The 17025-nt window shown below is 44.2% G+C and overlaps 2 protein-coding genes across 8 annotated transcripts; both read left to right on the plus strand.

Moving 5' to 3' along the window:
• The first annotated feature begins 1503 nt into the window (after positions 1-1503).
• On the plus strand, positions 1504-5827 carry MRPL20 (mitochondrial ribosomal protein L20). The gene is made up of 4 exons (XM_075773519.1): positions 1504-1995; positions 3257-3367; positions 3672-3749; positions 5331-5827. Exons 1-4 carry the CDS (start codon positions 1909-1911, stop codon positions 5502-5504), a joined length of 450 nt encoding a protein of 149 aa, XP_075629634.1. The 5' UTR covers positions 1504-1908; the 3' UTR covers positions 5505-5827.
• A 340-nt stretch (positions 5828-6167) lies between these two features.
• Positions 6168-16796, plus strand: CCNL2 (cyclin L2). Of its 7 annotated transcripts, XM_075773512.1 has the most exons (11): positions 6168-6552; positions 7516-7590; positions 7865-7974; positions 8249-8369; positions 9639-9703; positions 12536-12635; positions 12721-12825; positions 13063-13204; positions 13997-14114; positions 14197-14289; positions 15430-16796. In XM_075773512.1, exons 1-11 carry the CDS (start codon positions 6229-6231, stop codon positions 15782-15784), a joined length of 1608 nt encoding a protein of 535 aa, XP_075629627.1. In that variant the 5' UTR covers positions 6168-6228; the 3' UTR covers positions 15785-16796. The 7 variants fall into 7 exon arrangements, with proteins under 7 accessions (XP_075629627.1, XP_075629631.1, XP_075629632.1 ...); XM_075773516.1 differs by lacking the exons at positions 6168-6552; positions 7516-7590; positions 7865-7974 and adding an exon at positions 8075-8108; XM_075773517.1 differs by lacking the exons at positions 6168-6552; positions 7516-7590; positions 7865-7974; positions 8249-8369 and adding an exon at positions 10440-12184 and having other exon boundaries at positions 8384-9703.
• The last annotated feature ends 229 nt before the right edge of the window (positions 16797-17025 follow it).

Consider the following 17025-nt stretch of genomic DNA (forward strand, 5'->3'; position numbering starts at 1 on the left):
ACCCCACATGTAGATGAGGGGGGGCTCATTCCGCAACAGCCTCAACAAAGCTGCCTCTTCCCAAGGGCCAACGGAAACAGCTCGGCGGCTGCACTGCGGGGAGCACCGGTGCTCAAGGCACCACGGACCTGCCCGCTGCTCAGACCGGCAGCTCTTGTGACTGTCACTCTGGTTACAGGGTTGTCACTCGGCCGAGGCTGTCGGCAGGGCGCAGCGCTGTAAGGACGTGGACCGCGGCCCGCGTCACTGGGACGCCAGGGTTCAAGGGAGCTCAATGTCCCCCATGAGCAGCAAGAATGCAACCGGCATCCTAAGCTGGTACGGAATCTCCACGTAGGGCTGCCACGCTAAGAGTAGTGTTGATCAGCAGCTCGACTCAAAGGAGGCTGACCTGCTCCACGCTTACAGGCAGATCACGCCTGAGTACCTGCCACAGGGGATCCTACGGAGACCGCCCGCTCCTTGGCAGCAAAGGGATGCGCTCTGCAGCCACACAACTCCCACCTGGGCGAAGGCAGGAAAATCCCTTGGTTAGAACATGCAATGCTCCTTGCCTTCTGCTTCTGGGAAGAGTAAGGAAACTACACTGCAGCATGTTAGGGCCTAAGCATTCAAACCCACACCTTCCGCAACAGCCACGCTCCTCCACACGCGCGTGCACACACAGACACACACATACACATGCACGCACACACTGGGTTACTTTTCCCAGAAGAGAAAACAAGAGCACATTGCGGCACCAGCTCCAGCCTCCTCCTCTCCCAGGTGAGGCCAGCTACAAAACTATATCCAGCCTACCGTGAGGTGGCCGATACTTAGCTGCTACAGGTCTTCACAGCTCCTCTCAAGGTGCAGCGCATGGCATGCACCGAGGCTGTGAAGCCTCGGGCCACGAGCCTGACTTACAGGCGAGCCCTGCAGAAATGTACCTGCCACGCGGGTCTGGAGCCCCACTGCAGGCTGACACCTCGACCCCGACTACGGAGCGGGCTCTCACCTCAGCGTACCGAGGGCCTGGAAACAGGCAGCTCGCGGCTTTCACCCTGCTGACAGGGGAGCCACGCCATGCGGGCGGTGGAACTAGATGGGCTTTGAGGTCCTTTCCAACCCAAACCATTCTGTGATTCTATGAAAACCAATCCAATTAGTGTTCATCACAGCTTCCAGGGCTGGAAGGAGCTCCAGCTGGCTCTGTGGAGTGGCGGTATCCACCATACGAAACAGCTACTTCAACAGGGGACAACAACGGATGAGCAGCTCACTATTAAATCTCACCCCACTTCACCTGCCTTCCGTTCCCTTCTCCGTTCAGTGTTCCTGGCATCTATAAATTGAAGGCTTCATTTCCGGTTTTCTCACATGGATGAAAATGGATGGACACTTTTATATGGCGCAACGCGGCATGAGTGCACCCCCTGAGTTAAATTCCTGGTGCGCTGGGGAGCAGGGGTTAAGTGCCACGAAGTCTGCCACACACCCCAAGCTACGTGGAACAGACACCTCCACACAGCTCAGCTCCTTCCTACGCAGGAAGTTTAACCAACAGCTCCCTGAATGCAACCCCATTGCACTGTGCAGCAACCAACAGCTTGGTTGCGTAGCTGCTCCTCCAGCGAGGTGCAGATCTGGCCCATTTTGGACAGGGCTGCACTGGACAGCACCCGGTGGCCAGCTAGATAAGCACGTAATTTGGCAGGGCTTTCCCCAGACCGGGGCAGTGGCAGGATTACCACGGCACAGAGAGCATCCGAAACACGGGGAAGCTCTCCTTGCCGGCCCCTTCGCTGCCGCAGCCGCAGAGGAAGCCGCGGCGGCGCAGAGCGGCTGGGTGTCGGCGGAAGGGCCGCGGCCGGGCCCCCTGTGTCCCCGCCCCGGAAGGCTCCGCGCTGCCGCGAACCGGCGGCGGAGATGGTGCTGCTGAGTGCTCCGCGCTGGCTCCGCAGCCGTCTCACCGACCGCTTCTGGAGGGTACAGGAGGTGCTCAAGTATGCGCGGGTGAGTGTGGCCGCAGCCCCCCGCGGCTGCTTCCCCGCTCGGCTGCAGCTGCCCCGTGCTCCCCGCGGCCCCCGCAGCACGGCCGGCAGCTCGGCCCTTCGGCCTCCCGGAGGCGCCCAGTCCTCCTCGGGTCCGGGGAACGAGCGGCCTGTCGTCTTGTTCAGGTGTCCGCAAGGCCTTCCCCAGCAGAGGGGAGTCAGGCACCGAGCGCTATAGTGGTGCTCCGCGAAGCTGAGTCACGTTAATTTAGTATTTTCTGCGTGCATAAATTTGTGTTTGATTAAAGCCATAAACGCGTCTGGCGTTTGTGCCATAACGCAGCACGTGTGCGCATGTGGATGGGTATGAATAAAAGTGAGAACCCCGTGGGGGAGGGATTACAAGCAATGCGGGAAGAGCAGTCTGTAAATATAGCATGCTGTAGGCCGGCGTTGGTTGTGGGGTTTTGTTGTGTTTTATTAAACTGGGCAAAGGAGCAGAAAAAAATAATATTTTAACCTCACTCTTCAAAACTACATTTTAAAAGGTGAAAGAGACTGCTTCAGAACATGACTTCAACTGAAGTTCAAGCTATTGTACCTATGCTCGGGAATAACCTTTGTCAAGGGCAGACTGTTAGCATCCTGGGAGGTAGTACCTCTTGCTGTAGTACTGAGGTGGAAAATGTTGAAGTGACAGTATCTTGCTCTCATAGTGCATGAGCTGCCCACAGTACCAGTACCAGTTATTTATTTCTCTGACTGTGCAGCACTGGCTACTTCCTCCTACTTCATGTTAGATGGATGTCAGTGGTAGCTCCAGTAAACTTCTTTCACTATGCTTTCTGTTTGGGCAACTGCGATATTTTTGGTGTATCAGAGGCTCCTGACCCATCCCTGTATTTGTACTGACAAAACTAGAGGGTAGCTCAGGAATAAGAATAAATGCGTGAGTGTAGGCGTTCGCTGAAAGCACTGAAGATGATTTTGCTGGTTGCCTTCCCCCTGGAACCGCAGCCTAAAACAAGGTCTGGTTTTGGCGCTCTTCTGCTGGACTGAAAGTTTTCGGCCTGCTCCAACTTTTCAGCTTCAAGTTCCTCATGCTGTAAAACAAGGAAAGAGCATTTTCATTATGTGCCAACTGAAGGCTTAGCTGATGTTTGTGAAGTATTTTGAGATCCTTGTTGCGAAGAGTTGTGAAATGCAATTGAGCATATATTAGTATTACTGAAGGTTTTAACAGCCTTAAAGATAACAAGAAGAACATCTTGGTTTTGTTTCAGCATTTTCGTGGAAGGAAGAACCGCTGCTATAAGCTGGCTGTACGAAGTGTTCGGAGAGCTTTTGTGAAGTCTACAAAGGCCAGAAGAGAGAAGAAGAGATTCCTCAGAGCGGTAAAGAGCAAAATGTTAAATGCAAACATTAAAATGGGAGAAGAGCAGAATTGAAATAGCCACTTTCCTTACTGGGGGGTTCTCTCACAATGTTTTACCAGTGGGTGAAAAATATGAGTTTAAAGTAAGGATAGTCCCTCTGTGGTTTGAAAAAGCTCAGTCTGAAGTTGATGCATGTATGCGTTGCACTGAGAAGAGTGTAGGTCTGAAAATGTAATCTTTACTAAGTGTGAGCAGATCAGCATGACAAAAGGTTTACTTTAAAGTATTTTATCATCCAGTATGTTAATTTTTACACTTTTAGCTCTGGATCACTAGGATTGAAGCAGCTTCTCTTGAACATGGTTTGAAATACGCAGCTTTCATAAGCAATCTGCTTAAGGTAAGGACGGTGCTTGAAGAATAATTACTTTGAAACAGTAAATGGGAGAAAATGTCTAATGGAGGTCTTCTGGAGTACCAGGCAAATTAATTTCTTAAAACTCTGAAATCTTCAAGTAGATATAGTCTGACAAAGCATATCAAAGGATTGCCGGTTACTGTCTAAGAATGCAACTGTAAGGAATTGAAGCTGCAGTCTCCACTTGCTAATCTTTGAAGAATAATGGTGGGGACTTCCACCTCCGTGAGCAGGCAGTAGCAGCGTAGGGCATGGTGGAGGGATCGAAAAGCTCTTTCTGTCAGACTGAACCTCTGCCAACACGGTCCTGCTTCCTAGTTCTAGTGATGAAAGGCCTCCTGCTTATGAAAGGAGTTTCGTTCACTTCAGGAACCAAGTTCTGCCCTAAACCTGTTTCTCCTCCTTATATGTGTAATACCCTTTTATCCCGGTGAACACTGTTGCTCTACACCTTGTTCTGTCCCCAAAACTTCCTGCACATCTTAAGAATGAGACGTATAAAATGCTTTTACTCTCGTTGCTACTGCAGGCTTTAAATGACAGCTGCCTTTACTTCATGAAATTTAATAATACAAAGCTTGGATTAGCACAAACAACTGTAAGAAATCCCTCCTCTTTTCACTACTGGCTTTGTGTTTCAGTGAGCTTGGACAACGCAGAGAATTGGTGCCGTTGTGCCTTGTTCTTAAACACGCTGGGGAATTGGTTTTAATTTATTGATACTGGAACTGTAAATTTAAAACTTGTTTCTCTTGGCTGTGATCGTAATTAAAAGGTAGTGTTTCTGTTTCTGAAAGTGGAACTACACATACATTTATAGCCTATTTCAAAACATTTTATCTATGTTTCAAATGAATAGGTAACTTTCTAGGTTTTCTGATATGTTTCCTGTAAAGTAATACAGTTTCTGAAATTTATACACTTGTTCTCCTGATTACTGTTGTCATACTGTCACCAAAAGAATCAAGCACTGCCTAAAAGCTAACTCATTTTTCTTTATTTTTCTTTTTTTCCCTCAAAATGCCTGTCCCTTTGATTGTTGTCTCAGAGCAATGTATTTTTGTAAGGTTCTCTGTTAAAAGAGGCAAAAGCAACAAACGTTTTTATATAGTAACTCCCTCTTAGAATATGCAATTAGCCATGCAATATCTATTGGTTTTAAGAGCATTTGAGCCTGCAGTCTGTCTTTCTCTACTCCAGGACACATTTTAAGATACCAGGCAGGTTCTAGCACAAGAAGTAAACTTGAATATATCTAAGCACTGAAACAAGTGCCATGGATTAACCTGTAACACATGGCCTTCCACAAAACAACAGATTCTCCTTCGGTTCTTGATTTCTACCAGAAAGGCTTTGAGAAAGTCAGTGAACAAATTTTACACAGTGGCTTAGTGAGACATCTGTGGGCAAGTAGCTGTGTCTGACAGTTCTTTGACTAATAATTCCAAAATTGTACAGTGTAGAAAAAAGGTAGTTTGCCTTAAGACTTCAGGTAATCAGTAAGCACTGCAGCATTGTTCCTAAAATTTGCAGTCCTTAACCAACAAATTTTCTTGCATTTAGTCCCAGGTGGAGCTGAACAGGAAGATGATTGCCGATTTGGCTATTTATGAGCCAAAGACATTCAAGTCCCTGGCTGCCTTAGCCCAGAGGAGGAGACAGGAAGGCTTCCTTGCTGCCCTGGGAGATGGAAAAGAACCAGAGGGAATATTTTCACGTATCGTACACCACTATTGATATTAAAAGTCGGCAGATACGTGTTATAAACAGGAACTTGTATTGCGAAGTAAACTTGCTCGCTGGCTGCTGCTGAGGTCGTAGCTGTGGAACAAAATCCTCTCAGGATGGTTCCAGAAGGACGGGGTGGGTCCGGGCACGAAGCTTGCGCCTTGGTGACTTTTCCCCTGTATTGTTGTAACTGAAACGCGTTGAGTTAGAAACCGCAGTTTGAATTTAGCAGTGGTGTCAGGCCTGTGGAAGTTCCAGTGTTAACGACCTACATAGCGTCCCTACGCTTTCTGTTCTGTGAAGGACTTTAATAAAGATTTATTTTCTTTTTTCTTTTTTTTTGGGAACTGCTTCTGAAGGAACAATGCGAGTGGTGATTTCTGGTGCTGCACGGGGATAAACCCGGCCTGGGCACGGTTTGGGGACAGCGGCGGCTGGGTCGGGCCGGGCCGGGCCGGGCCGCGCTGCTGAGGGTGGTGGCGCGCGCCGGAAGTCCTGCCCCCTCCGCCCTGTTCAAATTCCCAACCGATGCGTCACGCCGCTCCGTTGAGCTCGCGGCTCGCGTCATACGTCGCGGCAGCCGGGCCAATCGGCGACCGCCTTTTCGTCGCGTCCCACCAATAGGCGACGACCGGAGGTGGAGAAGGGGGGGGGCGGGCGCTGTGGGGCAGAGGCGCCGCCCGGCGGGGAAGGAGAGCGGAGCCAGGCGAGGCGGCGGCACCACCACCACAAAATGGCGGCGGGGTCGGGTAGCGCGGCGGCTGTGGTAGCGGTGGGAGGCGGCGGCCCGGCGGGGCCTCAGGCCGCTGGCGCTACGGCGGCGGGATCCGCCCCGGCGGGGAGCGGTGCGCCGGTGCCGGGCCCCGGGGCGGTGCTGATCGGGGACCGGCTGTACTCGGGAGTGCTGATCACGCTGGAGAACTGCCTGCTGCCCGAGCACACGCTGCGCTTCACCCCGTCCATGAGCAGCGGCCTCGACCCCGACACCGAGACCGAGCTGCGCGTCACCGGCTGCGAGCTCATCCAGGCGGCCGGCATCCTGCTTCGTCTCCCGCAGGTGGGGTTAGGCCGCGGCCTGGCCGGGCGGGGCGGGGAGGCCTCTCGCCGGCGGCTGGGGAAGAAGGCCCCGGCGGGGCGGGGCGGGTTGTAAGGCCGGGCGTCTGTGCTCCCTGGCAGGGGAGAGCTTTGTTCCCTAGGCCTCGGCCTACTGGCGCCGGCGTTGCCCCCGGCCAAGCCGACACTCGGTCTCTAGGCCGCCATCCGCAGTCAGAGATGTGGGGAGGGCCGGGGAGCTGCCCCTTTCGGCTGGGGCTCAGGACACGAGAGCCGCTGGGCCTCCCCGCGGGGCCTGCGGCCTTCTCCGCCCGGCTGGGAGCAGGAAGCGGATGATGTAACCGCCTTCCTGCGCCGCCCCCGCCGCCTCCCCAGGCCGGCCCGGGCAGGGCGGGGGCTCCCGCAGTGCTTTTTTTTTAAGATTGGGGCTTGCGGAACGAAGGACTTCTTAGAATCCTATGAATTGCTTTTGTTTCCTGGCGAGCTCCAATCGCAAACAGTCTCGTTGTTCTCTGAGTGTAAAACTTTCCAGGCATCTTCTAGCTACCGAGTCTCGGGTGCTCAAATTCCGTTACGAGTATAGGCAAATCATAATATGATTAGATTCCATCCATCCTTCCACGCCAAAAAAGTAAAGTTTTTCTGATGTGCTGCCATAAATTTCAGTTTTATTGGGTTCTAGTGTTTGATTTTTTTGTTTGTTTTGCTCTTTGTTTTATTTGTGCATGTTACAAAAGAAGTTTGTGATTTAACAAATTGCTGAATACAGTGTTTGTGGTGTTGATAACATTTTGGGCAAATTAGTGAAGTAGAGGTGCTAATTTTCTTTTGATACTATTGAACTTGCTCCCATACTTAAATATAGTTTTGTAGTCTTCTGGATCTTAAATCTGTTTAAATCATTCTAGGTGACTGCTCTTTGGAACTGGTGGTAGTTTTGTTAACAGATGTTGTGGTTCCTTTTTAGGTGGCTATGGCTACAGGACAGGTGCTATTTCAACGCTTTTTTTATACCAAGTCTTTTGTGAAGCATTCCATGGAGGTAAGAAAATACCAAAAGATGTATGCGGCTACAAATGTTATTTAATCTTTCTTTAATCTGTTTTGGCAAGTTGTCACCTTAGATGTGATCAGAGTGTTGGTAATTAGCCTGTAGATTTTACTTACCAATCAACATGATTTTACAAAGCTACGTAGTATGGATTTTATCAAATTTTTAGTATTTCCTTGTTTTACCACCATTTTCTCTTGTTATCCCTCCTTAAGCTGTTGGAGGCAATCAGTTCCATCGGTATCTTGCAATACTTATATTTCAGCATGTGTCAATGGCCTGTGTTCATCTGGCATCCAAAATTGAAGAAGCACCAAGACGCATAAGGGACGTAATTAACGTGTTCCATCGCCTTAGACATCTACGGGAAAAAAAGTAAGCTTAGACTTTGAGATAATCTAAAGTATTTATGTTGTGTTTTAATTGTTAAACTTCATGGGCTGGTGATAGTATAATTCCCTGTTTCATAAATCAGGGAACATCTTGAAGAGATCTCATGAAGGAGAAAAGTGAGTTGACTTATTAAGTAAATATTTTTGGTGTTACAAACAGTTGTGTCTCTTATTTTTACACAGACACAACTTAACCTGCATATGAGTACTCTTTGAGGTTAAGATTATCTTCTTCAGAATATGAAATTGTCTTGCAGAAAACCTGTGCCTCTAATACTGGATCAAGAATATGTGAACTTGAAGAATCAAATTATTAAGGCAGAAAGAAGAGTGTTAAAGGAGTTGGGATTTTGTGTTCATGTAAAGCACCCTCATAAGGTTTGTACTGTATAAGTTAACTTTATAATCAGTGTTTCATATGCTGTAAATGCTTTGAGTAAGTAGACTGCCTAACTGCATGAAAGCTGTATAGATGGTATGTGGTAACACTAGTTAATTCAGTAAAGCTAGCTTCTTATGATCCCGATGTCTTCTTTCTCATTTAAGAGATTCTTACTAGTTGGTCTTGTATCCCTGCTGAATGACGACTGGAGGTGGATGCAGATGCTAAGTAATCCTTGAACTCAAATTATATAAGTAGGTAGCTTTGGTGTTACAAAAGGTCAACTAAACATAAATTCTTGCACAGAAAGGAATTTGGAGACCTAGGGTTGTGATATCCTGTTATCAGAAACACTGCATGTCATGATCGCTCCTTGTGGAAATGTGCTGAGGTTGTTAAACCCGTGTGAGCTACTTAGCAGTGTTTCTTAGTATGCTCGGGTGTGAAGGGCTTGACTAGAAACGAGACAGTTCTCAATATTTAAGTATGGCGTGTCGGACTAGGATGATACTTGGAGATGTAACTACTGCAGATGTTTAAGTTGGCACTTTAGTAGCATTAACGTTAGGCATTAAGTAGCAACGTGTGGTAAAAGAACCTCCTACTTCTGTGCCCACAAAACTCGGGATCTTGCTCTTTCTTCCTCTTAAAAACTACTGCTGTCTTAGGGTCTTCTTTTTAATCCTGTTTTGACTTTCAGAACTCACTCATGTTGTCAGTACCCCAGAGGACAATTGTACTTATTTGTTAATTATGTATGATTTTTTTACTATTAGAGTAGTCTTTTTATCTGCATCCTTGTTTTCATTTCATACCTAAGAAAAAAAGCTAGACCAGAGTAAACCAGTGACACACAACATGTTAGATCTGTTCTCTGCAAATACTGTCATCATTCTGTTACTGCTTATTGCAGCTAGCAATATTTTCTCCCAAGTTACAGCTAAAAAGGAATCGTGAATTGTATAGGAGAACATACCTAGCTTGAAAACAGTTGAAGACGAGACATCTAGATGAATAGCATGATGACTGAGCTCAGAAGATGGAGAGCTAGGAAGGTCAGATCTGGTTGAGTGTCAACTCATGCAAACTTTTGCATTGGAGAGCAAAAGCTGTGTGGATAAACACTGGGGATGTTGCAGATGCTCTCTCACGTGGAGTGTGTTAGAACTTGAAAGAGAGTAACAGATGCCTCATGGATGTCCCTCTGAAATAAATAGGTGGCTCTCAAGATTCTTGTTAATAACTCAATAACCCATATCTTCCAGATAATCGTTATGTACCTTCAGGTATTAGAATGTGAACGTAACCAACACCTGGTCCAGACTTCATGGTAAGTTGATTTTCTTTGTTTTAAGAGACCAGCAGGGGCAGTAGCAGAAATATGTCACTTGAGGCACTCTGGGCAGCATTGCTCAGAAATGATTGTGGGCCACACCAGACAGCTCGAGTGTTTCTTGGCGGGCCCCAAACTACTACTCAAATGTTGATCGGCCTCTTAAGTTAGAGGCAGTGTTTTAATGGTAAGGTAGCTTTCCACCCTGACTTCTCACTTCCCTCCTCTCTGCTTTCACTTTTCAGCTGAAGGGAAAATGTTGAGTGGGTTATAGGAGGTTTTTTTTGGTTTTGTTATTTGGAGAAAATCATGTGTAGTTAAAGTCTGTTACCAGTGCTGGGAAATGGCTTTTGCCAGAGCTTGAGCTTGATTAGAGGTGTATCAAATACTCGGCACAGATAAATTTCTTTTATCTGTATGGATAATGCAAGATGTCAACTTCTAAGACTGGATAAACTCAGTGTTTTCATGTTTGCCAAGAAATGTCCTCTGCCTTGTTGCTCTCGTTACAGTAATGATTTGCTTGGGAATGGGAAGCTTATGTAAAATTCCAGGTCTTAAACTTAACAAATAGATAATGCTTTTAAACAATAGTGTTTTCTAACAATACTGCAGTTTAAAAACCTTTAGTGAATCCAAAGATCATATTTCTGCTGACTGAACTGTCTGGTACTGTGACTTGTGTGTAGAGAACCAGTTTTGACTTTTCTTTTCTGTACTCTTTTAATCAAAGGGTAGCCTCTGAGGGTAAGTGACTAAGACTTCTCCTCTGCTGCCCAAGCGCTATGGTGCAGGGATAGCTGCCGTCTTCAGTCAAACCAAAGCAGGCTCTACAAAGAGAAGGCTGACTCTAGACAGGTGGTATATACGTGATAGTATAGTAACTGGCCAACTGCTTCTTGTGCTTGTACTTTTTGACTATTGTATATTTTATAACCTGATTGTTGACGTTCTGAAAGATTTTTAATGTTATATTTCTATAACTGTTAAAATGATTTATTCTTAAATGATGAAGCAAATTAAGGTGGGATTTAAGTCTTAAAGGGATGAATTAATACAACAGAAACTGAAATCTAGTTTCCATTTGTAAACTAGTTAGAAAACATTTGAGTAGATGCGTGAAGCTTGGAGTCAAATGTAATACTTAAGACTTAGAGAAACTTCCTGCTACCAGATTTCCCAGGACCACTGCATGAAGTACTCAAATATGAGTTACGGACTCCTCATTACCACTTTTCTACTTGTTGTGAAAGCAGGAGTAGGTGAGGAGGAGGGAGGGAATTACCCCGATTGAGAAATGGTTCAGATGTTAAAATAATGTATTTGTGTACTGATGCTTGTTGCTTCCAGTACCTGAAAGCTGGTAGATATCCAGTATAATTGTTTTTTGAAATATGCGTTTTTACATCACCAACTTTTTCTTAAAGTATTGTGACAAGGATTTATTTCCTCATGTGTCTGATTCTGAGCCCACAGGGAAAATATGCAGAGGCCAAACTTGGAAGCAGGCATGTTTTTCAATTTGGCAAGTTAGAAAAAGGGCCGTATGACTTCCAGATGCTTGAAGTACCACTTTTCTTTATCACTTCTTTTGCCAAAAGGTTTGTGCTCTCTTTGTAGTTGGGCAAGAAAAGTAGGTTTTGAAGTTCCTTCCTTTCTTTCAGAAGGATGAACTGATGTTTAGCATTGCTTCTCTGGGATAGCAGTTGCTCTTTGCATAAAAAAGAATGTAAGACAACTGGGGCAGGTGGGAATTGATACTCGTGGGATTCAAGTTCCTTTTGTCTGTTCCGTGTAAACTAGTTACAAGTGCTTGGACTGTGGTCTCTGGTTTGGATGTCTTGGGGGTTAGTGAATCCTTGTATGCTGGGTACCCACATGATTAATTACTACTTTCAGAAAGTGTATTATTTTGAGGACTTTCTATTGTGTCTGGTTTTAGCTTTTCCCCATCTGATACTTTGCTTGACATATGTGCTTAAAAATCTAGATCTTTTCAAGCGTATCAGCTCACAGATTCAGAGGAAGTTACTTTGTGTATTTAAGATTTAGAAGAATAATGCTTAAGTGTACTGACTGGAATGTATGCAATATTTTACAGTTTTCTCATTCTGTGAATATTCATTTTAAGCAACCTTACTGAAATGGGACAATTTGGAAACCGTATTTCATGTGCCAAAGAGGAGATCTGCCTGAATACTGAGTATTCTCCTGAATTGATGTTCCCAAACACCCTGGTTTCTTCTATGGCTACTTTTTGCATCAGAAAGAATTCTGTTCTGGATGGAAAATAACACTTCGGGAGGAAAAGGGACCCCTTAAATCTCCAGTGGAAGCTGACGCGTGTTGAAGTGGACTGCATTTTCATGGGAGAATTACTACAGGAGCTGCAGCTTTCAGCAAACCATCTGGGCTCAGCCCTATTGCAGAGAAACATGTGAACCTAAAAGTCTATAACTGAGTACTTCAGATTATATTGTATGTTGTCTTGATGAAAATAACTTGTCTATTGCATGAGAGCAGGCCAGTAGAGATCCAGAAGGAAAAGTGAAGTTAAAATTGGTTCTCTTTTCACAACTGAATTTTCAGCAGCCAGTCAGTCAGACTTAATTTCTGTCACACATCCCTCCCCTTGAGGGATTTATTTTTTTAAATTTTTTTTTTTTTTAGTAAAATCATTCAACTTTTCTTTAAATTTACAGGATTAAAGTCTAGTAACTGAATGCACAAAGAAATAGTCCTTGTAGAAGTAAAAACAAAACAAAAACCCCCAAAATCACCAAAGAACTTTGCAATACTCTGTCACTTTGCTGTTATCCTGTCTTTCAGGAATTACATGAATGATAGCCTGAGAACAGATGTCTTTGTAAGATTCCAGCCAGAAAGCATTGCCTGTGCGTGTATTTACCTTGCAGCTAGGACGCTGGAGGTGAGCGTACAGTTGCATTAACTTCAGGTTTGTTAGGTCTCTTAATAGAAGCAGAAAACTGAGCATGCCTTCCCCTCCCTTTCAGATTCCACTTCCTAATCGTCCACACTGGTTTTTACTCTTTGGAGCAACAGAGGAAGAGATTCAAGAAATCTGCGTAAAAATTTTGCAACTGTATACTCGGAAAAAGGTTTGTATCTTTTACACATTGTGAGCCTTCATTGAAGGCTGCTGCTTAGAACATGAGTTGGAAAGCCTTATCCCACTTGGAATTAGCTGCAAGTGTGGTACATTAAGTGAAACAGGATAGTGGTCATGGTGTCTGGGCTGCTTTAGATTATTCCCTGCCCCCCCCCCCCCGTAAATGAGTTAAGCAGAAAGTCTAGTTTACTAAGTTTTGTCATGAGTGGTGCTCCTGTGTTTGTAGGTCGATTTATCTGATCTGGAAAGTAAGGTAGAAAAGAAGAAATTGGCTATTGAGGAGGCAAAAGCACAAGCTAAAGGTCTAGTACCTGAGGGAGCCCCAAGTTTGGATAACACATCAGGATTTTCCCCTGTACCAAAAAATGGTAAGTAGTGGATAACTGTTTTTAATAACTTTCTCATGTTAAATGTCTGTTTACCCTTTTGGAATGCGTATACAGTGTGGTTTGGGTTTTGCTTTTTAAGCTGGCTTCTAGGAACTATTTAAATGGCAGAGCTTGAATAGTATTATAACTTTGTAACTTCTTGAAACAGATAAAAGCTAAAATCAAATTAGTCTAAAATTAACGGTAGTTTAAATTTATATATTACAGGGACTTGCCTTTATGTGGTTTTGGCAGTAAACTCAAATACTTGCAATTGGCATGTTACGCTAAAGAAACATTAAAGCATAAGTATGATTAGGAACACTGGCAGGAGTAGTATTTTTGGGTGACAGGTGGGGAATGTTTTCCTGCATACTTGGTCTAAAGTTTCCAGTCCTAGTGTATGTCCTGCTTAGAAAATAACATTTACCATCTTCTTCCTCAGCTTACCTTTAAAGGGATACTGCATAATTTCCAAGGAAAGGAAGTTGCTGTTCTGCCTTCTTGAATTGGCTTTGAAAGCAATGTGTTACAATTGCAGTTAACTCCCTGGTGTTACTTCAGTATTTTGGCAGAAATGTTTCAGGTTAACTTCTGCCTTCTGTGAACTTCTTCAGATCTACTTCTTGGTGGTGGTTGTGTGTGCATGCATGTGGGCACATATGTGCGAACTACACGTGTACAGTACTGATTATTACAAAGATGATGAAACGGGGCAAGGGGAGGCTTCCGTTGTTTTTTCAGTCATTAACCATACTTCCAAAATAAGGTAACAAAGGCTTGTTTTTCTAGAGTCTCCAAAGGAGGTTAAAGGAAATAAACCTTCACCACTACCTGTTCAGGCAATGAAGAACGCTAAAAGGAAAACAGAGGGAGCAAAAAGAATGAGTTCAAATAGCCCAGTAAATGGGTAAGGCTTTCATAATGAAGCAGTTTATTTTTTCCCATTACTAATTTAAGCAAAATAACTTACTACTTATTGTCTCTTGCAGTGTTCAGAAAGGAAGAGAAAGCAGAAGTCGAAGTGGAAGTAGAGATCAAAGTTACTCAAGATCTCCATCCAGATCCGCATCCCCTAAGCACAGGTATGCACTATTGCAAAAGAAGGGCATGCTGTGAGAAGCTCCCAGACTGAAATTTCACAGAACGAGCTTTGGTCGTGTCTCGGCACGAGAGGCTGTGAAATAACTTAGCATTAGTTTTGAATATCAGCCTGTTTATCGGTGGGCACATGGTCCACCAAGCAGCAGGGTTGGTTTGTTGTTTATGTTTTTTTATATTTAAAGCTGGGTGATTTTGGCTACAACCTTTATGTTTTTATTGAAGTGTACTGGAGTAGTTAAAGCATTTTCTGCAGTAGATGAACTGTTAACTCATTAGTAGTTGCTCCTGCAAAATGTTAATTTATGAAATACAGAATGATCCTGTTTTGTAGGTAGTGGAGTGTAGTAGAGATTTGTGCCCCTCAGTCAATGCAAGTTCGACTTCTTATTCAGCAGTCTGTATCCCATTGGGTTTGGGTGTGTAGTGATAAAAGTATGGCATGTGTTAACGTGTACGTGGAAAAGACCAAAGCTAAAATCTGCTGATTAAAATTCTTCAGTGTTGAATTCAAAATCGTGTTTTAGTAGTTATCTGAATTTAATTAAAGATATTTTAAAAACCTGCTTTTTGTACTACACTTGACTTTGAAGTTCAGCATTTAACCATGATAGCTGTAGAGGGGAAATCAAAGAGACAGAAAGGAACATTAACTCCAAACTTGGACATTTTGGTATAGTGGTGTTAAAACTGCTTCTGTTTCAGTTTTACCTCTTGTCTTATTGTTGGCAGCACTTTGAATCTGGCAATAACTCTTAGCTATTCATGCATGTTTTTGAAGTAGTGAAGGAAAAAAAAAATCTAAAACTGAGACGTGACTACTATGCCTCAAATGGATATGAATTTTTAAAAATCAGTGTTTCTGCAGTAACCAGATGTGATCAAGTCTGGGACATGAGATTAGTTTTCAGGGGATACTGAACAACAGAATATAGAATCAAGTGCCTGGTCTCAAACTGTGCTTGCACACTGTGACTCTAAGTGAGAAGCATTTGTTTGTATGATACTTAAAGCGGATACATATGTATTGTGACTGCATTTAGGCACTAATAGTAATGTGGAGTAATTCCATTTAATATTAAGAAAATAATGTTTTCTCTCCTGTTCTTTTTCTCTTTCTGTAGGAAAAGTGAAAGTTACTCCACATCAAGTGGTTCCAAATCTCACAGCCGTTCTAGGAGCCGCAGTGACTCTCCTCCAAGGCAGTTCAACCACAGTTCTAGCTACAAAGGTTCCAAGGTGAGAAGTTACAAGAAATCAAAAGACTACAAGTACTCAACACACAAACCACGGAAATCACGCAGCAGGAGTTCGTCACGTTCCAGGAGCCGATCCCGGGAGCGCTCTGACCATTCGGGGAAGTACAAGAAGAAGAGTCACTACTATAGAAATCACAGGCATGAGCGTTCGCGCTCCTATGAGCGAGCAAGTCACCGCTATGACCGAGACCATCCTGGCCACAGCAGGCACAGGCGATGAATAAAGCAAAGTTCTTTCCTTTGGAATTAAAGCAGTGGAGCTCTTTCCCATTTGGTCTTTGCAGTATAGGGTTAACCTGGCTTGTAAACCACCTAGCTTGAGTAATGTCCATTCTGCTGGCGGTTCTGTACTTACTATCATGAATCCAAAGGAGAGACACAAACAGGACAGGATGATGTGAAAGACTTAATCGGATAAATGTCTTGGTGACTGTTGTGCTGGAGTGTCACCTAGTAACACTGCAGAACTTGTCTTTGGATGCTCCTATGCCTGCTCTTTAGTAATTTGCATACCATAGTGCAGTGGAGTGTTATTTGGGACTTCCAGTTCTGCAAACGGGACCTCCACTGCTTAGTAGTTGGAATACTGTGCTGAACAGTCCTTCCCTGTGGAACTAGAAGGCTCGAGACAGTTCGTAAAAACCATTGGAGTGGCTTGGTGCTAACAAAGCTGTCTTTTCATACTGACTCAATTATGTTGTACAAATGTAAGGTGACTTTTTTAGAACTGTTGCCTATATTAGGTTATATACGTGTATATATATTTTGCAGTGTTACAGTACAGTATGGGAATATGGCCTTACTAGCCTTTACACTTTATCCACAATGTAAATAAGCATTTGTTTAATACAGGTGGAAGATATATACAGAAAATTCAAAACTTGAATTCTATCAAAAGACTTGTGTAGAAAATTCTGATAAATGTGAAAGTATTTAGCTCTGTGTATTGAGAGTAGTATATTTTTATCTGTGCAATGCTGTGTGCAGGCCACCAGCTCATAAGACATTTCCTATATATTCATTTTAAGTGGTTTGAAATTCTTTACTCAGGATCTTTGACACTCTGAAGAATTAGTAGTTTGTCAATCTGCATGCTTGTTGAAGAACAGAGCATTTAAAAAAAAAAAAAAATAGCAAAACCCCACAGCCCAGTAGTATCAGTTCTAGTGGTATATCTGAGCTGTTACTCTCATGCTCCCTAATTTCATTAAAGTATTTGATTTTCTATTAAATTTACTTGATAGTAGTTTCTTACGAGCTATACCACTGTGCCTACTCATAAGGAAAGAAATTTGGTTCTGAATGAAGAGATTGTCAAATTGTAGTAGATCTAATACTAGCCTCATTTGTCACACCCTGAGTATAGGTGTAGTAGCTGTCATGCTGGGCTCATCCTGGGGGAGTAGGCTGGTGTGCTGTGTGAAATAGGGTGCTGTTACTCTGGCCTCTCATGATCTATGA

The sequence above is a fragment of the Balearica regulorum genome, chromosome 21 (assembly GCF_011004875.1).
Source record: "Balearica regulorum gibbericeps isolate bBalReg1 chromosome 21, bBalReg1.pri, whole genome shotgun sequence".
Taxonomy (NCBI): Eukaryota; Metazoa; Chordata; class Aves; order Gruiformes; family Gruidae; genus Balearica; species Balearica regulorum.

Excerpts from the sequence above, each read along its gene's own strand:
- CCNL2 (XM_075773512.1), top strand. The coding sequence starts at position 6,229 with ATGGCGGCGGGGTCGGGTAGCGCGGCGGCTGTGGTAGCGGTGGGAGGC. Across the intron at positions 7,591-7,864 it reads TTGTGAAGCATTCCATGGAG|CATGTGTCAATGGCCTGTGT; the intron begins GTAAGAAAATAC and ends CTTATATTTCAG. Across the intron at positions 13,205-13,996 it reads TTCCCCTGTACCAAAAAATG|AGTCTCCAAAGGAGGTTAAA; the intron begins GTAAGTAGTGGA and ends TTGTTTTTCTAG.
- MRPL20 (XM_075773519.1), top strand. The coding sequence starts at position 1,909 with ATGGTGCTGCTGAGTGCTCCGCGCTGGCTCCGCAGCCGTCTCACCGAC. Across the intron at positions 1,996-3,256 it reads AGGTGCTCAAGTATGCGCGG|CATTTTCGTGGAAGGAAGAA; the intron begins GTGAGTGTGGCC and ends GTTTTGTTTCAG. Across the intron at positions 3,368-3,671 it reads AGAAGAGATTCCTCAGAGCG|CTCTGGATCACTAGGATTGA; the intron begins GTAAAGAGCAAA and ends TTACACTTTTAG.